Here is a 17,191-nt window from a genome sequence, read left to right as displayed (position 1 = left end):
TGGTGCGGCGGGTGGTGGTGCGCAGGGGGCAGGGGCCCGCCGTGGTACAGGCTCTTGTCCCGGCCCCCCACGCGCGTGTCGGGAGGGGAGGGGCCGTCAAAGGACGCAGGGGAGGAGGCGGGGAGGGGTCCCCCGGAGCCGGGGTTGAAGGGGCCTCCCCGCGGGGAGGGGGTGAGGCGGCCCGAGGAGGAGGGGGCCGGGGGTGTGCTGTAGGGGGGCTCTGGCGGGGACGTGGTGGGCGGCGGGGGGATGTCCTCTGAACCAGGCACAGATAGGCTGCGGCTGAACTTCATGGCTGGGGGTGCTAGGTATGGTCTATCATCCTCTGCAGCCCCTGGGGAGACACGGAGGATCCCGAGTGGGACATGGCGGGGCTCTCCCGCTGTCCTGTCCCCAGGAGTAAAGATAGCAGCGGCACCCGGCGCAAAGTGCTAAACACTTCTCACGGATCAGCGCGGAGCTTCAGGTTTTGCACTGCTCAACAGCAAACAGCAGGGGGAGCAGGCGGGAAGTCGGGGGCGAAATTCAACTGAATTTCCACCTCCAGGCACGAGGAGGCGCCTCCTTCTAGTTCGCACAAAGGCCCATTTAGGGTGCCTCGCGGTGAGCATAAGTAGCTCGAGCCGGGAAAGGATCGCCACGATTATGTGCCTGTGACTTCAGAGCTACAACCACTCTAGATGTGGCTGAGGGCAGACGAGCTCTTTTTGCTTGGGGATTGAACCCACGGGGTCACACTTGCTAGACCAGCTCCCTACCGCTGGGCTAGGTCCCCAGCCCAAATACGGCTCATGTTTATGGAGGTTGCTGACAACGAAAAAGTACTCGGCCAGTGGCGAGGCACAAGTAGGGCTCACGGACGCTGCGTCACTTTGGGGATGGCGGACACCGGACCCAGGGAAAAGCAATAGGCAAAACCAATGGCAAAACCGCTCCAGGAGGCTTGGAGGAGTGAAACCTTTGCCTGCTTCTCAGAGTCAGACCTTGACTCTATCTCTGACTGCTCTCTCCTGTGCAGTGCCTGGCTTCAGCCACTCGCTGTCACCACCGCCCCATCCCTGTGTGCACAGGGCTCTGAGGGCCAGCGCACGTATCTCTCCACTTTCTAGATGCAGAGCCAGCTGCTCCACACCCACAGCTGGGAAGCAGAGGAGCCAGGACTCACTGGAGCTTCCCAGCTCAAGTGCTGAGCTCTCTGGCCAGCTCCACTGCACTGTGGTCGCGGGTGTGAGCAGAAGACATGCCCAGGCGCCCTTGCCTGCCCCACGCAGGGTCACCCTCCCTGCCTGCCCCGTCCCTAGCGGGGAACATACCGATAGATTTTTGTCGGAGCATGAGCCCAGGTCCCGGAGGCAGGAAAGAAGGACGTTCGTAACTTGGCTGGGAGCGGTGATGGGGATCGAAGCTTGACTTCGGGGCAGCAGCCAGTGGGGGAGAGAAAAAAAGACACCAGAGAAAGATCAGGAGGGGCCTGGAGATGGAGCTTCCCCACCCACCACCCCTTCCTTCTCCAAGCCTCTGGAGATGCAAAGGAGATGCAAAGGCCCTGGGAGGAAGCTCTTTGAGTCTGGGCTGCAGGCAAAAAGAAAGGAGAAGAAAGCAGATCGGCAGGTGACCCTGTTGCTCTCTGCCCTGCTGGCTGTGCTGGGGACTTCCTGCTGTAACCTCCTGTGCCCAGGCCTCCTCGGTCGCCTGCCTGGACAGCTGCGGTAGCCTCTGCTTCTTCCTGCCACTGCCCCCACACAGCCCTGCGTAGCTGTTGTCCACAGGAGTCAGGGGGACCATCCAAAAAGAAATTCCAAGCATGCTGTTGCTCTGCTTGAAATCCTACAGTAACATCCGACACCAGTGAGAAGCAGATCCGAATTCCCAGCTCCAGTCTACATGGAATCCGAGGGAGGCATTGTTGGTGCCCATCCTTGGGTCCAGATCCCCTGCTGCTGTGAGCAGCTCCTGCTGGTGGTTCTGGATAATCACAGGTCTCCAGCACAAGTGCTATAATCTCAGCACTCGGGAGGCTGAGGCAGGAGGACTGCCATGTATTCAAAGCCAGCTTGGGCTCCGTAGTGAGTTCAAGGCCAGCCTGACCTACATAGCAAGACCCTATCTCAAACAAAACCAAACCCAAACCCCCCAAAACTCGAAAGAGCAGAGCAGCCTACAGGCCTTGTAGGACTGATACACACAGGCAGAGCTAGGCAGGGCCAAGGCTGGGCTGAGATATGGACTTGGGGCTCCCAGGGGACCACGACTCCTGAGCCCCACAGCCAGGTCCTGCCTCCTTGTTCCCCTCAGGTTCCCCCGAGCAACCCACCCTGTGCCTCCACTCTAGCTCTGACACTTCTCACTGTCGAGCATTCCGTCCATCTCTACCTCCTCCACTCAGATGTCTGCCCGCCCTGTCACCGTCTCTGCATCAACCTGTCACAGCACGGCTCTGTCAGAAGCAGTCTTGGCACTTGCTGTGGCCTCCCAGACGCTCGGAAGGCAGGAGCGACTTCTCTCACACTGGAGCCCTGGGGTCTAGGCCCATTGTACTTTGGGGGGAAGTGTTTCAACTTTTAGAAACCAGGAAAAAAAATGAGTGTCAGCCCACTTGGATAAGACAGTCGCCCCTCAGTCACACGGGGAGTTGATGTCAGGGTTCCCAGGATGCCAAAATCCACGGGTGCTCAGACCCCTGGACACAGCGGTGTAGCGTTTATACGGAACCACACAGCCTCCTGCCCACTTCGCCGTCTTAGATTACTTACAATGCCCAACACCATGCAAACGCCACGTCGGCAGCTGCTTTACTACACCGTATGGCCGGGATAATGACAAGAAGCCATGCATGGTGGTACACGCCTATAACCCCAGCACTTGGGAAGGCCGAGGCAGGAGGACTGCCAGCTTAAGCCCAACCTGGGCAACTTAGGGAGATCCGGCCTCAAAATAGAAAATAAAAGGAGTTGGGAATGTAGCTCAGAAACCACAATGCAAACATTCACAACTTCCCCCCTCCACACACACTTTCAGTCTGGAGCTGGTCGAATCAGGGCACTTGGAACCTGTAGCTATGGAGGGTGAACTAAGTGCCAAAGGCTCCAGAAGCCGGAACAACTTGCCCAAGGGTAGCGACTCTGTCTCATTCCCTGCCGAGTCCCCTGTGCCCAGACAGGGCCTCATGTCCTTCCTACAACACAAGTTGGATGACAGATAAGTGAGTAAGAAGTGGCCAGCACCAGGTGTGGCTGGGCCCTTCCACCGCTCTTCTGCCAGATGTTTGCCTTCTCCACCCTTGGGAGCTGACCAGGAATCCCGCTCTGGCGGGTGAAGTCAGGCCCCACCTCCCAGCCCTGCGTCCAGCCCCTGACAAATGTCCCCAGTCCTCAGCAGTCCTGGCTGCTTCTCGCCACAGAGCCTCAGCACGCACTGGCCCTCACCCCTGAACAGTCTTTCCTCGTGCTCTGAAACTGTCAGCCTGGCCCCTTCCCCCAGGCCTGTACTGTCCCCCACATGGCCGCTGGCCATTCAGATGAACACTGCAGTCAATTAACAGGAAAAAAAAAAAAATCCATCATGCCTTTCAGCACTTCCTGGTCCCTATTACCTGGAATGCTGGTGCAATCGCTAGAACTCCCGCAGCCATTATGGACTCTAAGGCCTCATGGTTGGAAGAAAGTATAGGACAGTGGAGCAGAAAGTGACCACGGAGGTGGCCACTCCTGCCTGGGGCTCCTTGCTGTTGAATTCTTTAATATGAAAGTGATCAGCATTCATCTTGTGCAAGCCACTTTTGGGGAAGTTTCTCTCACATAAGGTAGGATCCAACTCTGCTCTATTCCACCCTCCAAATGTAAATTCTCTAAGAAAATGACCTCGCTTGGCCAGTTCACTCCTCTACCTGCAGGGCTCAGCAGCAGGTCCAGCATATAGCAGGTGCTCAATAAATGCTTGCAGCATGAAGAGTTCCTTGGAGGTGAAACAAGATGTGAAAAGAAATCTGAGGGAAAGGCCCTTTCCATTGGGGCCAGGGCTGATTGGCCTCACTCCGATAATCATGGAAGAGACTGTGAATCAGATGGAGGGACCATGAAGTTATCTGGGTGGCATTGGACTAACCTCAAACTGACCTTCATCAATAAACCCAGGGCAGCAATCAGAGTGTGCCTCTGTGCATGACTTCACCAGCTGCCGGGCAGGATCCTCCTCAAATCATCAGCCTGGGGCCCAGCTCTCCATGGGCCTCCTGCATGGGTTGGTGCCCCAGAGGCAAAGGCTGACAAAGAACTAGGATGTTCCTGCTTGGGAGACAGCCCCTGAGATGGGTAACGGGGTGAACACAGGTGGGGGAGGAGGGCAAATGAAGATGAAGACAAAAAAGGAAGCCTGACATGGTGGCACAAGCCTGTAATGCCAGCACTCTGGGAGGCTGAGGCGGGAAGACCTCAGATTTGAGGTTACTCTATGCAACTTAGTGAGACTTGGTCTCAAAAAGAAAGTAGGGAGGTGAGGATGTAACTCAGTAGGAAGGAGGTGGGTCAGGGAGGGAGGGAGGGAGGAGAAAAAGAGATGGGGAGATGCAGGGATAGATGAAGAGCAAGGAGGACGAGGGAGACAGGTGGGAGTTAGAAGGAGGAGAGATAAAGACTGAGGGACAGAAGAGAGGGAAGCATTCTGGGGGCGCTGCAAAGTGGGGCAGAGCGGCCTGGGAAGGAGGCCAGAGTGAAAACAAACGATTAGGAGAAACTGAGTCAGAGCAGAGCTGAAACCCCGCACCCACACAGAGCCTGGGGTCCAGGGAGCCCTCTGGTGTCAGCGACCAGGCGACAGAGTCAGAGCTGAGAAGCCCAGGCCACAGCGGGGAGAGACAGCAGAGCCCTGAAGGCAGGGCAGCCTCGCTCTGGGTGCTCTCAGGCGGAATGCAGCGTGCATCCGTCCCGTCCCGGAGCCCAAACCTTCCAACCTCCACCCTCCTTACACCGCAGCCTCGCGCAGTAGGGGCGTTCCTCATTCGGAGAAGCCCTGGCCCCAGGAATGTCGGGGTGATGCTGCACCCCAAACCTCCGGTCCGGACACAGAGGGGTCCGTGCAGAGAAGAGAGGAGAAGCAGAACCGGAGGGAGATGGAGACACAGAGAACAAACCCAGACTCTTCGGGAGGCCCAGAGACGCAGCAACGTCACAGGGCGGGTGGGAAAGAGCGGGGTGGGGGCCGAGACGCTCCCGCCTGACACGCGGCTTTGGGGAAGCCAGGAACAGACCCGGGAAGTGCAAAGGAGAGGGAGGCTCTAGGGGGCAAGAGACCGCGGGACAAGGAAGGCAAGAGGCCCCAGGGGAGATGGGGGCGGCAGTGCTGAGAGGGGTGGGGCCAGGCGGGCAGCGGGCGGCTGCACCCGCAGAGGAGTTCAGGCGGTGGCTTCCAGGAGGCGGGGTCTGGGTCGTCCTTTCAGCCTCTGCATGCAAGGCGGCAGCCCACGCTGCTGGGGGCTCTGGGGGGGAAACAGGATTTGTTTGCATTCCATCTGAGCCAGCTTTTTGGGTTCTCCCTTACGCAGGGGTCTCGGCTGCCTGCAAACTCAACTGCCCAGACGCAGCGCGGCCTCTCGTTTGCTATTTTCTGCCCTGTCGAGAAGTGCTGTGCTGGAGCTCACCTCAGTAATCTCCACCAGACCTCGGTGAGGTCGGTTCTGGCCCCAGTTTACAGAAGAGGAAACTGAGACGCAGAGAAGTGAAGTAACGCAGTCCACCGTGGTGCATGACCGTTGGTGGAAGTCAGGATCTAAATCTGTGTTTGTCTGTTATCACAGACTTTCTGGGGACCAGGAACAAAGGGAAGCACCTAGGGGAGGCTTGCAGGCCCCAGGTGGGAAAAGGAAGGCTGACATGCAGGTGGGAAAGAGGCCTGAAGAACTGGGACTGTTAGGAATAAGTTCCCGCCCTTCGGTATGACTGGCTTTAATTTGAAACAGGCTCTCGCCAAGTTGGTAAGTTGACCAGGCTGGGCTCAAATTTGTGATCCTCTTGCCTCAGCCTCCCAGAGTATCCAGAAGTGATGGGTGGATGGATGGATGGATGGATGGATGGATGGACAGATGGACAGATAGACGGATGGATGGATGTGGTGGCTTCTTGACTCTATCTAAGCCTACTTGGGTAAACACAAGGCTGAAAACTGTTTAGCCTTGGAATGATGAGGGGTGGGGGTTCTCAATCAAAAGTGGTGTATCCTGCTGGGGGACACTGGGTAATACTGCAGGAGAGTGAGGGGTGCGAGTGGCGAAGTGGTCCTGGCATCTCGAGGGAAGAGGTTAGGGGCGCTGCTACGCATTCTATAGCACTAGGTGTCGGGGTCATTTTAAACACTGCAACCACCGAAAGGAGCAGGAGGATGCAAAGAATACTGCACAGGGTGCTGGTCAGCAGTACAGCACGGAGGCAGGAAGCAGGGGCTTCCCTAGCCCCCTGTGCTGGGAACTTGCATGTCTGGCCACGTGACACGCTTGGCACTCTGGCCATGTCCGTGAAAAATCACATAAGCCCCCACAAATGCTGATTGGGGGGTCTACATAAATTTAAGCAAGCGTGCAAATGCAGAATCCTCATTACTGAGGATCCACTGTGGTAACCTTGCCACTGTCCCCAGGACTCTGCTTCATCTGCTTTAGAGGGGAGTGTCCTCTCTCCTGGCCTCCCACCCTTCCCTGGGAAGTTCACTGAGGAACGGGGGTTGGGGGCTGCTGCTTCAGGGTGAATAACAAAACAAGACCACAGAAACAGTGTCAAAAGCCCAGGGGCGGTAGATCAGGGCTGCATGTAAGGAAGAACTTCCAGAAAGTCTGTCCACATATAGAATAGCTGCACAGGAGGTGGTGAGCTCCTTGTCTGCAGAAGAATTTAAGCACAGGCTTACAGACTGGACAGAGAGACAATGGAGCAGCATCAAAATGAACAGGTGACACCTGTCATCTCAGCACTTTGGAAAGTGAAGCATGAGACTGGGAGTTTGAGGCCAGCCTGGGCTACATGGTGAGACCCCGTCTCAAAAAACAAAAAAGAAATGGAAAAAAGAGGTGAGCTGTTTTCCAGCTCTTGCTCCCAGATGACAGCCTCCGAGCCTGTGTTGCTCAGCATTGGATGTGAAATTTCAAAAACTCCAGTGTTGATCCAGGCAATGGCTTGCCCCAGATCAGGGGAAATACAAATACACGCCTGGGACAAAGCAGGGAAAGGAGGCCAGTGTGTGCGTCGGGAGCATGCGCACTGGGAGCCGGTCTCATCGCATCCTGAGAAACAGCAAGGTCAGCTGCCGCCCCATCTTACAGAGCAGGGCACTGAGACACCCAGAAATTACGTGGTGTGGTCCAAAGTGGTACAGTAAATTAGAGGAGGCGGAGCCACGTCTGCCTGGTCCAATGCCCACGCACTTTTGATCCTTCCACTGAAGGGGGGTGGGCAAAAGATGTGCCTAACATTTGCCAGGACTTCAGACTCCTCAAGAAATGGGTACTGATGAGCCACTGTATGCAAGACACTCAGCAGGCCCTGAGAAGGAGGGAGGACCCTCTGCCTCTCTACACTGGAAAGAAATTCCAGAGTCCTGGTGCAAAACTTGTCCCCTGCTCTTGATTCATTTCCTTTCTTCTTCCCTTCCCTTCCCTTCCTTTCTTTCTGTACTAGGGCCTGAACCAGGACCTTTGCACTGAGCTCTATCCCTAGACGCTTTTTAAAGATTTATTTTGACAGAGTCTCTGTAAATTGCCCAGGCAGGGCTCTAGGCTGTGATCCTCCTGCCTCAGCCTCCCAGAATACTGGGATTCCAGGCATGCACCACCACACCTGGCTCACTGACTTTTTTTTTGTCTTTTTTGAGACAGGGTCTCACTATGCAGTTCTGGCTGGCCTTGAGCTCACTCTGGAGTCCAGGTTGGTCTTGAACTCAGAAACGATCCTCCCGCCTCAGCCTCCCCAGTGCTGGGATTACAGGCATGCGCCACCACACCTGGCTCACTGACTCTTGTAAAAGTATGAGACCCACTAGAGCAGATGGTCTAGCCCTTGGTGAGGCTGTGTGGGTAGATTCCACTCCAGGGGTGGGGGCCTGCGTACTGAGAGAGAACGACAAACTATGTCTTTATTTTCATATCCTCCAACAAAATCTCAGCTCTTCCTCAATTAAGGACATAGACAACAAACTCTGCTAGTCTCAGCAAGCCCAGTGTCTGCATCCCCCATAGAAATCACAGATATTTCCATATCCCATTGCAGTGGTGCAGATTTCTCAAAATAATGTTTATGCTCCTCATGATTTTGAAATTAGAGTACTTAAGATCCACTGTCAGATTGCTCTGTGTAATGTGTTGATGAAAAGGCACAGATAGTACGATACCACAAATTTTGCTTTTTAAAAATATTTTGATAACTCTATTTTGGTATAACTAGCTTCTTTTGTTATCTTGTGTATCACAGTTTACGCACTTTTAAGCATTATTCTGAGAAAGACGATGCCAGTCTACTGCAGGGATCTGTGGCCCCCTAAAAGCCAACAAAGCCAGCTTCAGAGTAAATGGCTCGGGCAGGGCAGGGAGAGGTAATAGCATGAGGGGTCACAGGCAGGCCTGGGGGTTACACTGATGTCAAGAGGCACAGCCCAGTAGGTGGACAGCCAGGGACAGGCCCACGGGGGCCCCCACGACAGCTAGGGCTGAGGCTGGACTTTTTCTCTGAGCCTCAGGTTCCCCCTCAGCCCTCTGCAAGCAGGCTTACAACTGTATGTACCACAGAGGACGATTTTAAGAAATGAATGAAATAATCCATGCAGAACACAGCATCCACTATAGCTTCACCTCTTCCTGCGGGGGGAAGGCGATCAGAAAGACAGGACAGGGATAATAACTTTTTTTGAGAGATAGAAGGTTTTGCTATCTTGTCCAGGCTACCCCCAAACTCCCGGGCTCAGGCGATCCTCTCCTCAGCCTCCCAAGAAGCTGAGAGTACTGGCCTGTGCCATGGTGCCTGGCTTAATAATTAATATCTTAATAACTAACGCTCGCCGAGCTCCTATCGTCTCGTCGCGTGGGGGAATCTCCATCTATGACATCGCTTTGGCTGCCTTGAGACCCCGGGGCGGGGACAAAAGAAGTGGGACAAAGAACCAGATGAGGAAAGGAGAGGCGCGGTGCGGGTGGGACATAAGCAGACAGAGAAAGGTGGCCCCCGGGAAGTATGGTGCCTTCAGCGTGAACGTGGGCTCAGGAAAGGTTTCGGCAGGGGGCCCCGGTTCCCTCGCCATGCCAGCCGCCTACCTCGGTGGCGAAGAAGCCTTTGGGCCGATGCTTGCCCAGGGACGCGAGGCCACCAGGCGCAGGGCTCTCGCTAGCGCTGATGGTTTGCTGGGCTGCAGCCAGGATCTCGTCCAGTTTGTCTGAGAGAGGCGCAGACAGGTGGGGGACCATGAAGTCTGGCGCAGGGACAGAGCCGCGCTGTATGCGGCTGGGAAAGGGGGGCATGTGACCGAGAGGGAGGCCAGAGGGGTAGGAATCCGGCTGGGACATCTTACTGAGAGCCATCTGATACACAGTCCGCTTTTTCTCCATGCTGGGCACCGGCGCAGGCTGCTGTTCATATTCTGTGGGCAAAGGAGATGGATATAGCTCGAGAGCGCCCCCGTGACACGGGGCGGAATGGGCTCGGCCAGTGGGCATGGCCAACAGGTGCATCCAGTGGGCGTGGCCAGTGAGCGTGCGCAAGCGCAGTGGGGCAGTAGGGGCCGGGTGGGGAGGGGCGAGTCGGCCGGCAGGGTCGGGACGCGGGGGCCCTCCCGCCAGTCCTGTGCCCACTCACCACTCTTCTTCTTCCAGGGGGAGACTAGCCCGGGGGAGAGGCAGTAGAGGAGCCAAGAGTTAGGACGTCAGGGGGAGGCGAGGGGTCCCCTCTCTGGAACACCCGCCTCCCTTAGGGCCCCGGAAGTGTCAGGGAAACCGGGACCCCCGGTCTCCTCGGCCCTGCCTAGGGGGAAGGGGGTCACCTTGCGGGGCTATTGGGGGTTTGGGAAGCTACTGGAAGGAGAGATAGAAAGCGGGGGTCAGGGGGGAAGTTGGATGGATGGAGAGGGACCAGAAGGAAGGACAGAGTGACCCGCAGAGAGGGACACATACAGACCCAAAAGAGAGACCTCGACAGAGCAACAGATACGAGAGAACAGAAGTCATCTTTCAGACACCCTTCCCAGAGACACACAGGCAGGCCAGAGTCCTGCCCACAGACGGGACAGGAAGAGGACAGGACCCCCGGTCACTAACAACACTAACAAACTCAGGGACGCTCGAGCCCCCGCCCTGGCCCGCCCACAGCCCAGCAGCCCTGCAGGCTCACCCATTTCCTCCAGCTCTGAGGTCATAGACTTGGAGCGCAGGGAGATGGCCGGGGGCGGGAGCCGCTTGGCCTGCTGCGGGGCTGGGAGGGGTGGGGACATCAGCACTTCAGGGGGGCACCCGCCCCCACCCGCGGCCCCAATGCTCCCGGGCTCCTCAGGACAGCACCGCCAGCGCGCGGAGCCCTGCCTGCCTCAGCTTCTCCCTAGGAGGGCCATGAATAAACAGCCTTGGGGAAGGGCAGGCTTTGGGCAGCGGGGACCGGCCATGGGGCCTCCTGAGGACCCTAGTGTGGTGGCAGTGGGGCGCCCAGGCCTGGCCACAGGAGTTGAAGAGCACCTTTCTTATGGACGGCCTCATCCATGTCCGGGTGCCTGGTGACCATCACCACCTTCACCATGAGCGTGTTGCCCCCTTGCCGGATCATGTTCACCACCTGGCGGTGGCCGACCTTCACCACGTTCTGCCCATTCACCTGCGGCACAGGGCGCGGGGTTCAGCTTCAGGGTCCCCAGCCGACTGGCCTCTATCTTGCCCCATCCGTGACCCTCTCCACCACTGTCCCCTCCCCTGGCCCTCACACCACCCTTCCCTTGTGAGCCCCCGTAACACCCTGGCCCGGGCATGGAAGACCCTCGTGTGCCCCAGGGTGCACTGGGAACAGCTCTGCTACTCTTCCAGACCCTTCAGAAGAGCCTCTGGATGGAGTCACTGAAGGAAGCAGGGGCTGGCTGGGGCGGGCCGATGCCAAAGGAGAACTGGCGTTGGTGGGCTGCCAGAACCGGGTGTGGGTCGGAGGGGCCTGGGGGCTTGTGCCCGGGGTGGCAGGCAAGAGGTGCGGGCCAGACTCACCTCGATGAGGAAATCTCCCATCCGCAGTCCAGCCCGCCATGCCACGCCCCCCTCGTCCACGGACTCGAGGTACTGCAGCGCCGGGAAGGCCGGGGTGGGGGTGAACTCCTCGATGGGGGTCTGCGCTGCAGACAGGGAGGAGCCGGCGGGGTCGGAGGGGAGGGGGTGGAGAGGCCGAGCAGGGGATGGGGCTCAGACCCAAGTCACAGAGGCCTCCCCGTAGCTGAGGGACCAGCACCCCGGGGTGGGGTGGTGGGTGGGTTGGGGTCCTGGCCCTGTCCACGTCCCCCGCCCCGGCCCTGCTTTGGGTCCAAGAGCCTCCTCCCACCCCTCCCCGGCCGGCACTCACCCTTGGCCCCCCGGAGCACGAACCCAAACCCCTCGCTGTCTTTCTTCTGCAGCAAGACCGTCTTCTCCTTAATGATGTAATCGCTAGCAGGAGGGCAGGAGGGAAGGGGTGAGAAGCCACCATGCGACCCCGCGCTGGTGCCGCAGCCAGCACCCCAGCCCCCCAGCCCCCCAGCCCCTGCTGGAACCGGGACCACGGAGCGCTCCTCCCAGGATGCCTCTCCCCACGTGGCGTGCGTGTTCTCCCAGCAGCCCTGCCAGGCCTCCCCCTCAGAGCCCGCAGTGCTCTCTCCCACTCAGTCTTTCCTCATTCATCCAGCCAGCATCCATCCACCCTGCCATTCAGCAAGTGGGGCACCCAGAAGGCGAGGAGAGGCCTCCACATTACCACACAGCCTGGCCTGCGGCCCTGAGAGTCGCTTCCTGTCTGTGACCTTGAGCCCACACATGAACCTTTCGTGTCCCCATTTCCTCACTATCCTGACGGATGGCTACACACTCTGCCTGGCAGGACCTGGGGGAGCTTAGAAGGAAATATCCACGCAGTGTATCACACAGTGCTCAGCAGGACCTGGTCACTATCCTTAGATCAAGGTATTAAGTCAAGGAGACACATGGGCAGGTATAGTGGTGCACACCTGTAATCCCAGCACTCTGGGAGTTTCAGCCCAACCTGGGCAATTTAGGTTCTTTTTTCTTTTTTTTTTTTTTGAGACAGGGTCTCCCTGTATAGCTCAGGCTGGCCTTGAACTCACTTTGTATCCCAGGCTGGCCTTAAACGTGCAGTGATCCTCCTGCCTGAGCCTCCTGAGTGCTGGGATTATGGGCGTGTGCCACCATGCCTAGCTGCAACTTAGGCTCTTAACAAGACCCTGTCTCAAAATAAAAATAAAAAAGGGCTGGAGACGTAGCTGAATGCAAAGACCTTGGTTTCAATCCCCAATATAGAAAAATAACAACAAAAAAGACATGTTACTTTTGATGACCCACCCCCCTGCTTCTAAACTCCTGCTATGTATATGAACGTAATACCCCTTGAGGTCCCCAAGCCTATCAGAACACGCTTCTGCACTATCCAATATGGTAGCCACTTAACTGCATGCGACTATTTTTAATCTTTTTTTTTTTTTGAAACAAGGTCTCACTATGCAGTTCAGGCTGGCCTTGCTCACAATGTAGCCCAGACTGGACTCAAACTCACGGCAGTCCTCCTGCCTCAGCCTCCCGAGTGCTGGGATTACAGGTGTGTGCCACCACTCCCAGCTTGTATGTGGCTATTATTATGACAGTTAATCAAAATCAAACATTCACATTCAATCAAGCATTCGATCACAATGGCCACTCTTCCAAGGGCCCAGTAGCGGTATGTGGCTGGTGGCTGCTATGCAGGACTGTGCAGACCTAGAATGTTTCCACTGCTACAGGCAGTCCCAATGGCCTTAAGATTCGGCGAATCACAACCGCGTCTCCTGCACACCAGCAGTGTGTCCTAGCACACTGTCCACACAGGGGAACTATCCATGAATACAAGCTGGTGGTCCCCATGAAAGCCCCCAAGCCCCACCAACACATGGGGGTGATGCTCACATAGCCAGTAAAGTTCACAGACAGACTGAAGTCATTGCATTATCTTCAGGCCTGCTCCAAAAATAGCTCCCCAAAACCTTGGCCCCACCACTGTATGCTCCAGAAGGCTCCCCCCCAGGGTAGACAGCAATGCCAAACACAGCAGCTCCAGAATAGCCCTCCCTCCAGAATAACCTCCAACACCTGGCAGCCCACCCTGCCTTGCCCTGAACATTTTCTGGTGGTGCCTGGGGCCAGGGCCTTACTGCAGCTCTTCCCCGAGTCCCTCTCCCACACTGTAGGATATTGCAACCATGCCCAACAATGCCCGGACCCCCTCGGCATATCCCAGTGATATCCATGCAGCTCAAACACACTCCAATAATAGCCAAGTGTGCTCCCCAATTACCTACCCCCACAGATTCGGCAACACAGCCCTCCATGAATACTCCAGTATATTTCAGTAACACCCCCACACATCCCAGTACGCTCCAATAATAACTCCCCCTCACTCTGATCTCAGTGTGTTCCCACAACACACCCCCCCTGCACACATCCTAGCACACGCCAATAATACCTGCTGTGCTCCCACTGTATTTCAGCGCTGCCCCCCACAAGCACCTCTGTATTCTCCCATGACCCCTGTGACTCCCATTGTGAAATCCATACACTGGTACCCAGAGACAGTTCTGTGCCTGCGCCTGCACGGCCTCCCACCCTACCCTCTCTCTTCACCATGCCTTCCCGTCTCTTCACATCCACAGCACGGATGTACACACCCTGTGCCAGCTACTGCTCTCGCCCTGGGTTCATCCTGGTCCCGGAAACACATCCGCACCACACCTGCCGTGTCTTCCTCCCCGAGCTTACAAGCAGCCCATGAGCCAGGACCTTGGTGGCTGCGGTACAGCCGGTAGCAGTGGGGATGGAGGGATGTGTGCAGGCATGGCAGCGGGTGGGAGGACAGAAAGTGGCCAAGAAGCCTCAACAGTGAATGGACAAGGTCAGTGGAGGTTGGTTCCAAGGTCACATCAGTTGCTTGTGACATCCTCACCCCGCTCGTGTCTCGGCCACAAACCCTGACAGCCTCCTCCAAACCCTCATGTCTTTGCTGCTCCAAGGTCCTCCCCAAGTCCAGGGCCCTCCGCAGCCCTCTTCCTGCAGCACTCCACTTTCTTTCACTCCTGCTTCACACCCCTACCTCTCCCCTCATACCCCCATATCATCCGCATATGCCACCCCTAGGCCTTCCCCAAATACCTTCCCCATCCCCCCAGGTAATCAGTAACAGCCTATGTAGGTTACAGGCTTAGAAGTGTGCCTCTGGACAAGGCAAAAGCCACAGCCCTTCCCAGGCCCGGGGTGGGGCTCCGTGGCAGTGTGTTTGCCTTGTGTGGGCAAGGCCCTGGGGTCCATCCCCAGCACTGAAAAAACTAAAAAAAAACATTTTAGAGGTAAACCCGTAAGACTTTAGCTATAAAGTACCCCGTCCACTTTACCAGTGAAGAAACAGGCACAGAAAGTTTAAGGAACTTGCCCGAGGTCACACAGTAACAGTCTTCCACAAAAAAACCCTGGGCCACCGCTGTAATAATATCCTCCGCTCCACGATGCCCAAGGACCCTGAACACATGCACATGTGCCGGGAGTGCCCCTCCAGCAGCAGAACTCCATCCCTGGTTATGCCAGTCACACAGACACTCACGCCCCTGGAGCCGCTGCCCAACCAATGCCAGGCCCTGTCCAGCACCTCACACCTGGGAGGGGTTGCCTAGTGTCTTTCCCATCTTACAAACGGCAAACTGAGGGACAGAGAACGCGCTCAGATCGCACCAGCTAGACAGCATCAGAGCCACCGTCTGAATTTCCCACAGCCCACTTACCCAGCAGTCTCCTAACACCCTAGATCACCACAGCAACCCCGTGCATCCCGTGCAGCTTCTCTCCCTCCCACTCCGCGACGGGTTCACCCAGTGCGCAGCTGGAGGAGCACCGAACCGCCCGGCTGCCCTCCCGCCTCGGCTCTCCGCAGGTCGCTCCACACCATCGTGCAGTCCGCATCACCCTGCCCCATCCCGTGGGCCTCGGGTCCCAGTCACACCTCGGGCACCTTCCCTCCCCGCCTTTCCCCGACACACCTACACCCATGCCCCACGTCCTCTCTGACTCTGCGACCTCCTCACCCCACCTCCTCCCTCACTTTCCCCGTGGGACCCCTGGCGTCCCTTGGAGCCTCCAGGCCCACCCTCTTGTCGTCACGGACAGCTCTTCCTACTTTTGCGTCCTGGCCTCCATCACACACCCGCTGCCGCTCAGACTTGCAGCTGCATTCATTTACATTCCCGCGTTCCCCTCCCTCTCCTCTCCTCTCTTCTCTCCCGGTGCTCTGTGGACGCTGCCCAAATCCCCACCCCCAAATCCTCTCCACATTCCTCGCATCCCCTCCCGCCCGGTTCTCTGCTCAGCACACTCCAAGCCCCCCAGTTCCAGTACCCCCATTCTCCCGAATCCATTCTCCTGCCTTCTTCTGCCTCCCCAGCCTCCTGCAGCCTGCCCCTCCCCCACACTCGCTCCCCACCCCTCACAGCACCCCATTCATGCTCCGTGGCACAGACTACCTGGCCGTCAGGAGCTGGCACAATGCTCTCCCCCAGGCCATCCCTCGGCGTCCCCCGAGAGGCCCCTGGAGCCCAGCCGCCGGCTCCTGCTCACCGGATCCCACACGCGGAGACTGCGGCGTGCCCACTCCCTGCCCCCACCCGGAGGGCCCTCTCACACCCTCAGAATCCCACAGCCCAGAGCCTGCTGCTGCGCGCGGCGCCCCCTCCCGCGCGCCCCTCTCCGTGGCCTTCCCGGAGCCCCCTCCACGGGGAAGCCGCCCCCTTCCCGTGAGGAGAAGCGGCACACAAGCAGCTGAGGCTCCGTGCACAAGCCCAGTGGCGGCTCAGCACACGTGCCCCACGCGGGCCGAGGGCAGAACTGCTGGCTGGAGGGTCCCCCCATGCAAGATCCCCCCAAGGGCAGGGAGCAGGGCACATGGGGACAAGCACACGAGGGAGCGAGTGGGGGGGCTGTGGGGGGAGGGACAGGCCAGGCACGGGAGGCTGGGTGTTGGGAAACGCAGCCGCAGTCCCTGGGACAGATCCACTCCATCACACACACACACACACACACACACACACACACACACGCACGGTCCCCAGACAGCCTCGCTATCGCTCCAAGTCACACAGAGACAGACACTGTCACACAGGGATACACAGATGGACGCGGCCGGGGGGCAGGCTAGGAGCCCACCGTCTCCCACCTCTTCCTGCCTCCCTCCCTTACACACATACACACACGGGGCTGCAGGAAGGCACACACACGCACATCGACACAGCCACACGGACACACGCACAGTCGCACAGTGACACGCAGCGGAAAAAGAGGAGGGGAGAGGAGGCGGGGGCGGGATGCGTGTGTGATGGGGGGACGACTGTGAATGGGAGAGAGGGGTATGAATGGGGGGACTTGCCAACTCCAGGAAGAGGGGCGGGGATAGGGGGATCGGAGGGACCCGGGCCTGAGGCTCGGCGGCTCCCCAAGGGAGGGCTCGGGAAGTGGGGGCGCTGAGGGCGGCGGAAAGGGCAAGTGAGTTGCAGCCCCGGGGTGGGCTCATTTGGAGGGCCCGGCCGGCCGGGCAAGGTGTTAGGGAAACAAGACAGAAGGACCTGCAAGGGTCCGGGAGGGGGTGGAGGCGAGACTCCCAGGGCCGAGGAGTGTGCATGGGGGAGTCGGAAAGGGGGGCCGGGAGGAAGATGGAGAGGCGCAGGGATGCGAAGAGGGGCCTGTGGGGGTTGAGCACGGGGTAAGGTAACCCGAGAGGGACAGGGGGGAGACCTGGGGTCCGGGAAAGACCCCGGCCCGGGGGCCCGGGCCTGGGGAGGGTCGTCCTCGCGGCCGGGAAGGGGGCGGCGCTGGGTTACCTGTAGATGTACCAGACGCTGCGCCGCCGGGGCCCCAGGGCCGGCCAGCTGGAGGAAAGCGCGGGGGGCGGCTGCGGCAGGGAGCCCCCGCCAGGGCCGCCCC

At 58.2% G+C, this 17,191-nt stretch overlaps 1 protein-coding gene across 1 annotated transcript in view; it reads right to left on the bottom strand.

The window, feature by feature from the left end:
- Shank1 (SH3 and multiple ankyrin repeat domains 1) overlaps positions 1-17,191 on the bottom strand; it is a 43,810-nt gene that overhangs the window by 6,996 nt on the left and 19,623 nt on the right. Inside the window, exons 15-22 of the mRNA XM_013508943.1 lie at positions 11,556-11,638; positions 11,207-11,331; positions 10,694-10,829; positions 10,356-10,436; positions 9,541-9,609; positions 9,287-9,405; positions 1,314-1,410; positions 7-334 (exon numbers count right to left, since the gene is read on the bottom strand). Of these exons, the coding sequence (XP_013364397.1) occupies positions 7-334; positions 1,314-1,410; positions 9,287-9,405; positions 9,541-9,609; positions 10,356-10,436; positions 10,694-10,829; positions 11,207-11,331; positions 11,556-11,638 (1,038 nt within the window). The remainder of the gene's footprint in view (positions 1-6; positions 335-1,313; positions 1,411-9,286; positions 9,406-9,540; positions 9,610-10,355; positions 10,437-10,693; positions 10,830-11,206; positions 11,332-11,555; positions 11,639-17,191) is intronic.

Source organism: Chinchilla lanigera, unplaced genomic scaffold (assembly GCF_000276665.1).
Source record: "Chinchilla lanigera isolate Chin_1 unplaced genomic scaffold, ChiLan1.0 scaffold00158, whole genome shotgun sequence".
In the NCBI taxonomy this organism is placed as follows: Eukaryota; Metazoa; Chordata; class Mammalia; order Rodentia; family Chinchillidae; genus Chinchilla; species Chinchilla lanigera.
The sequence above is the reverse complement of the archived record's forward strand: the minus strand, read 5'-3'. Positions and strand labels throughout refer to the sequence as shown.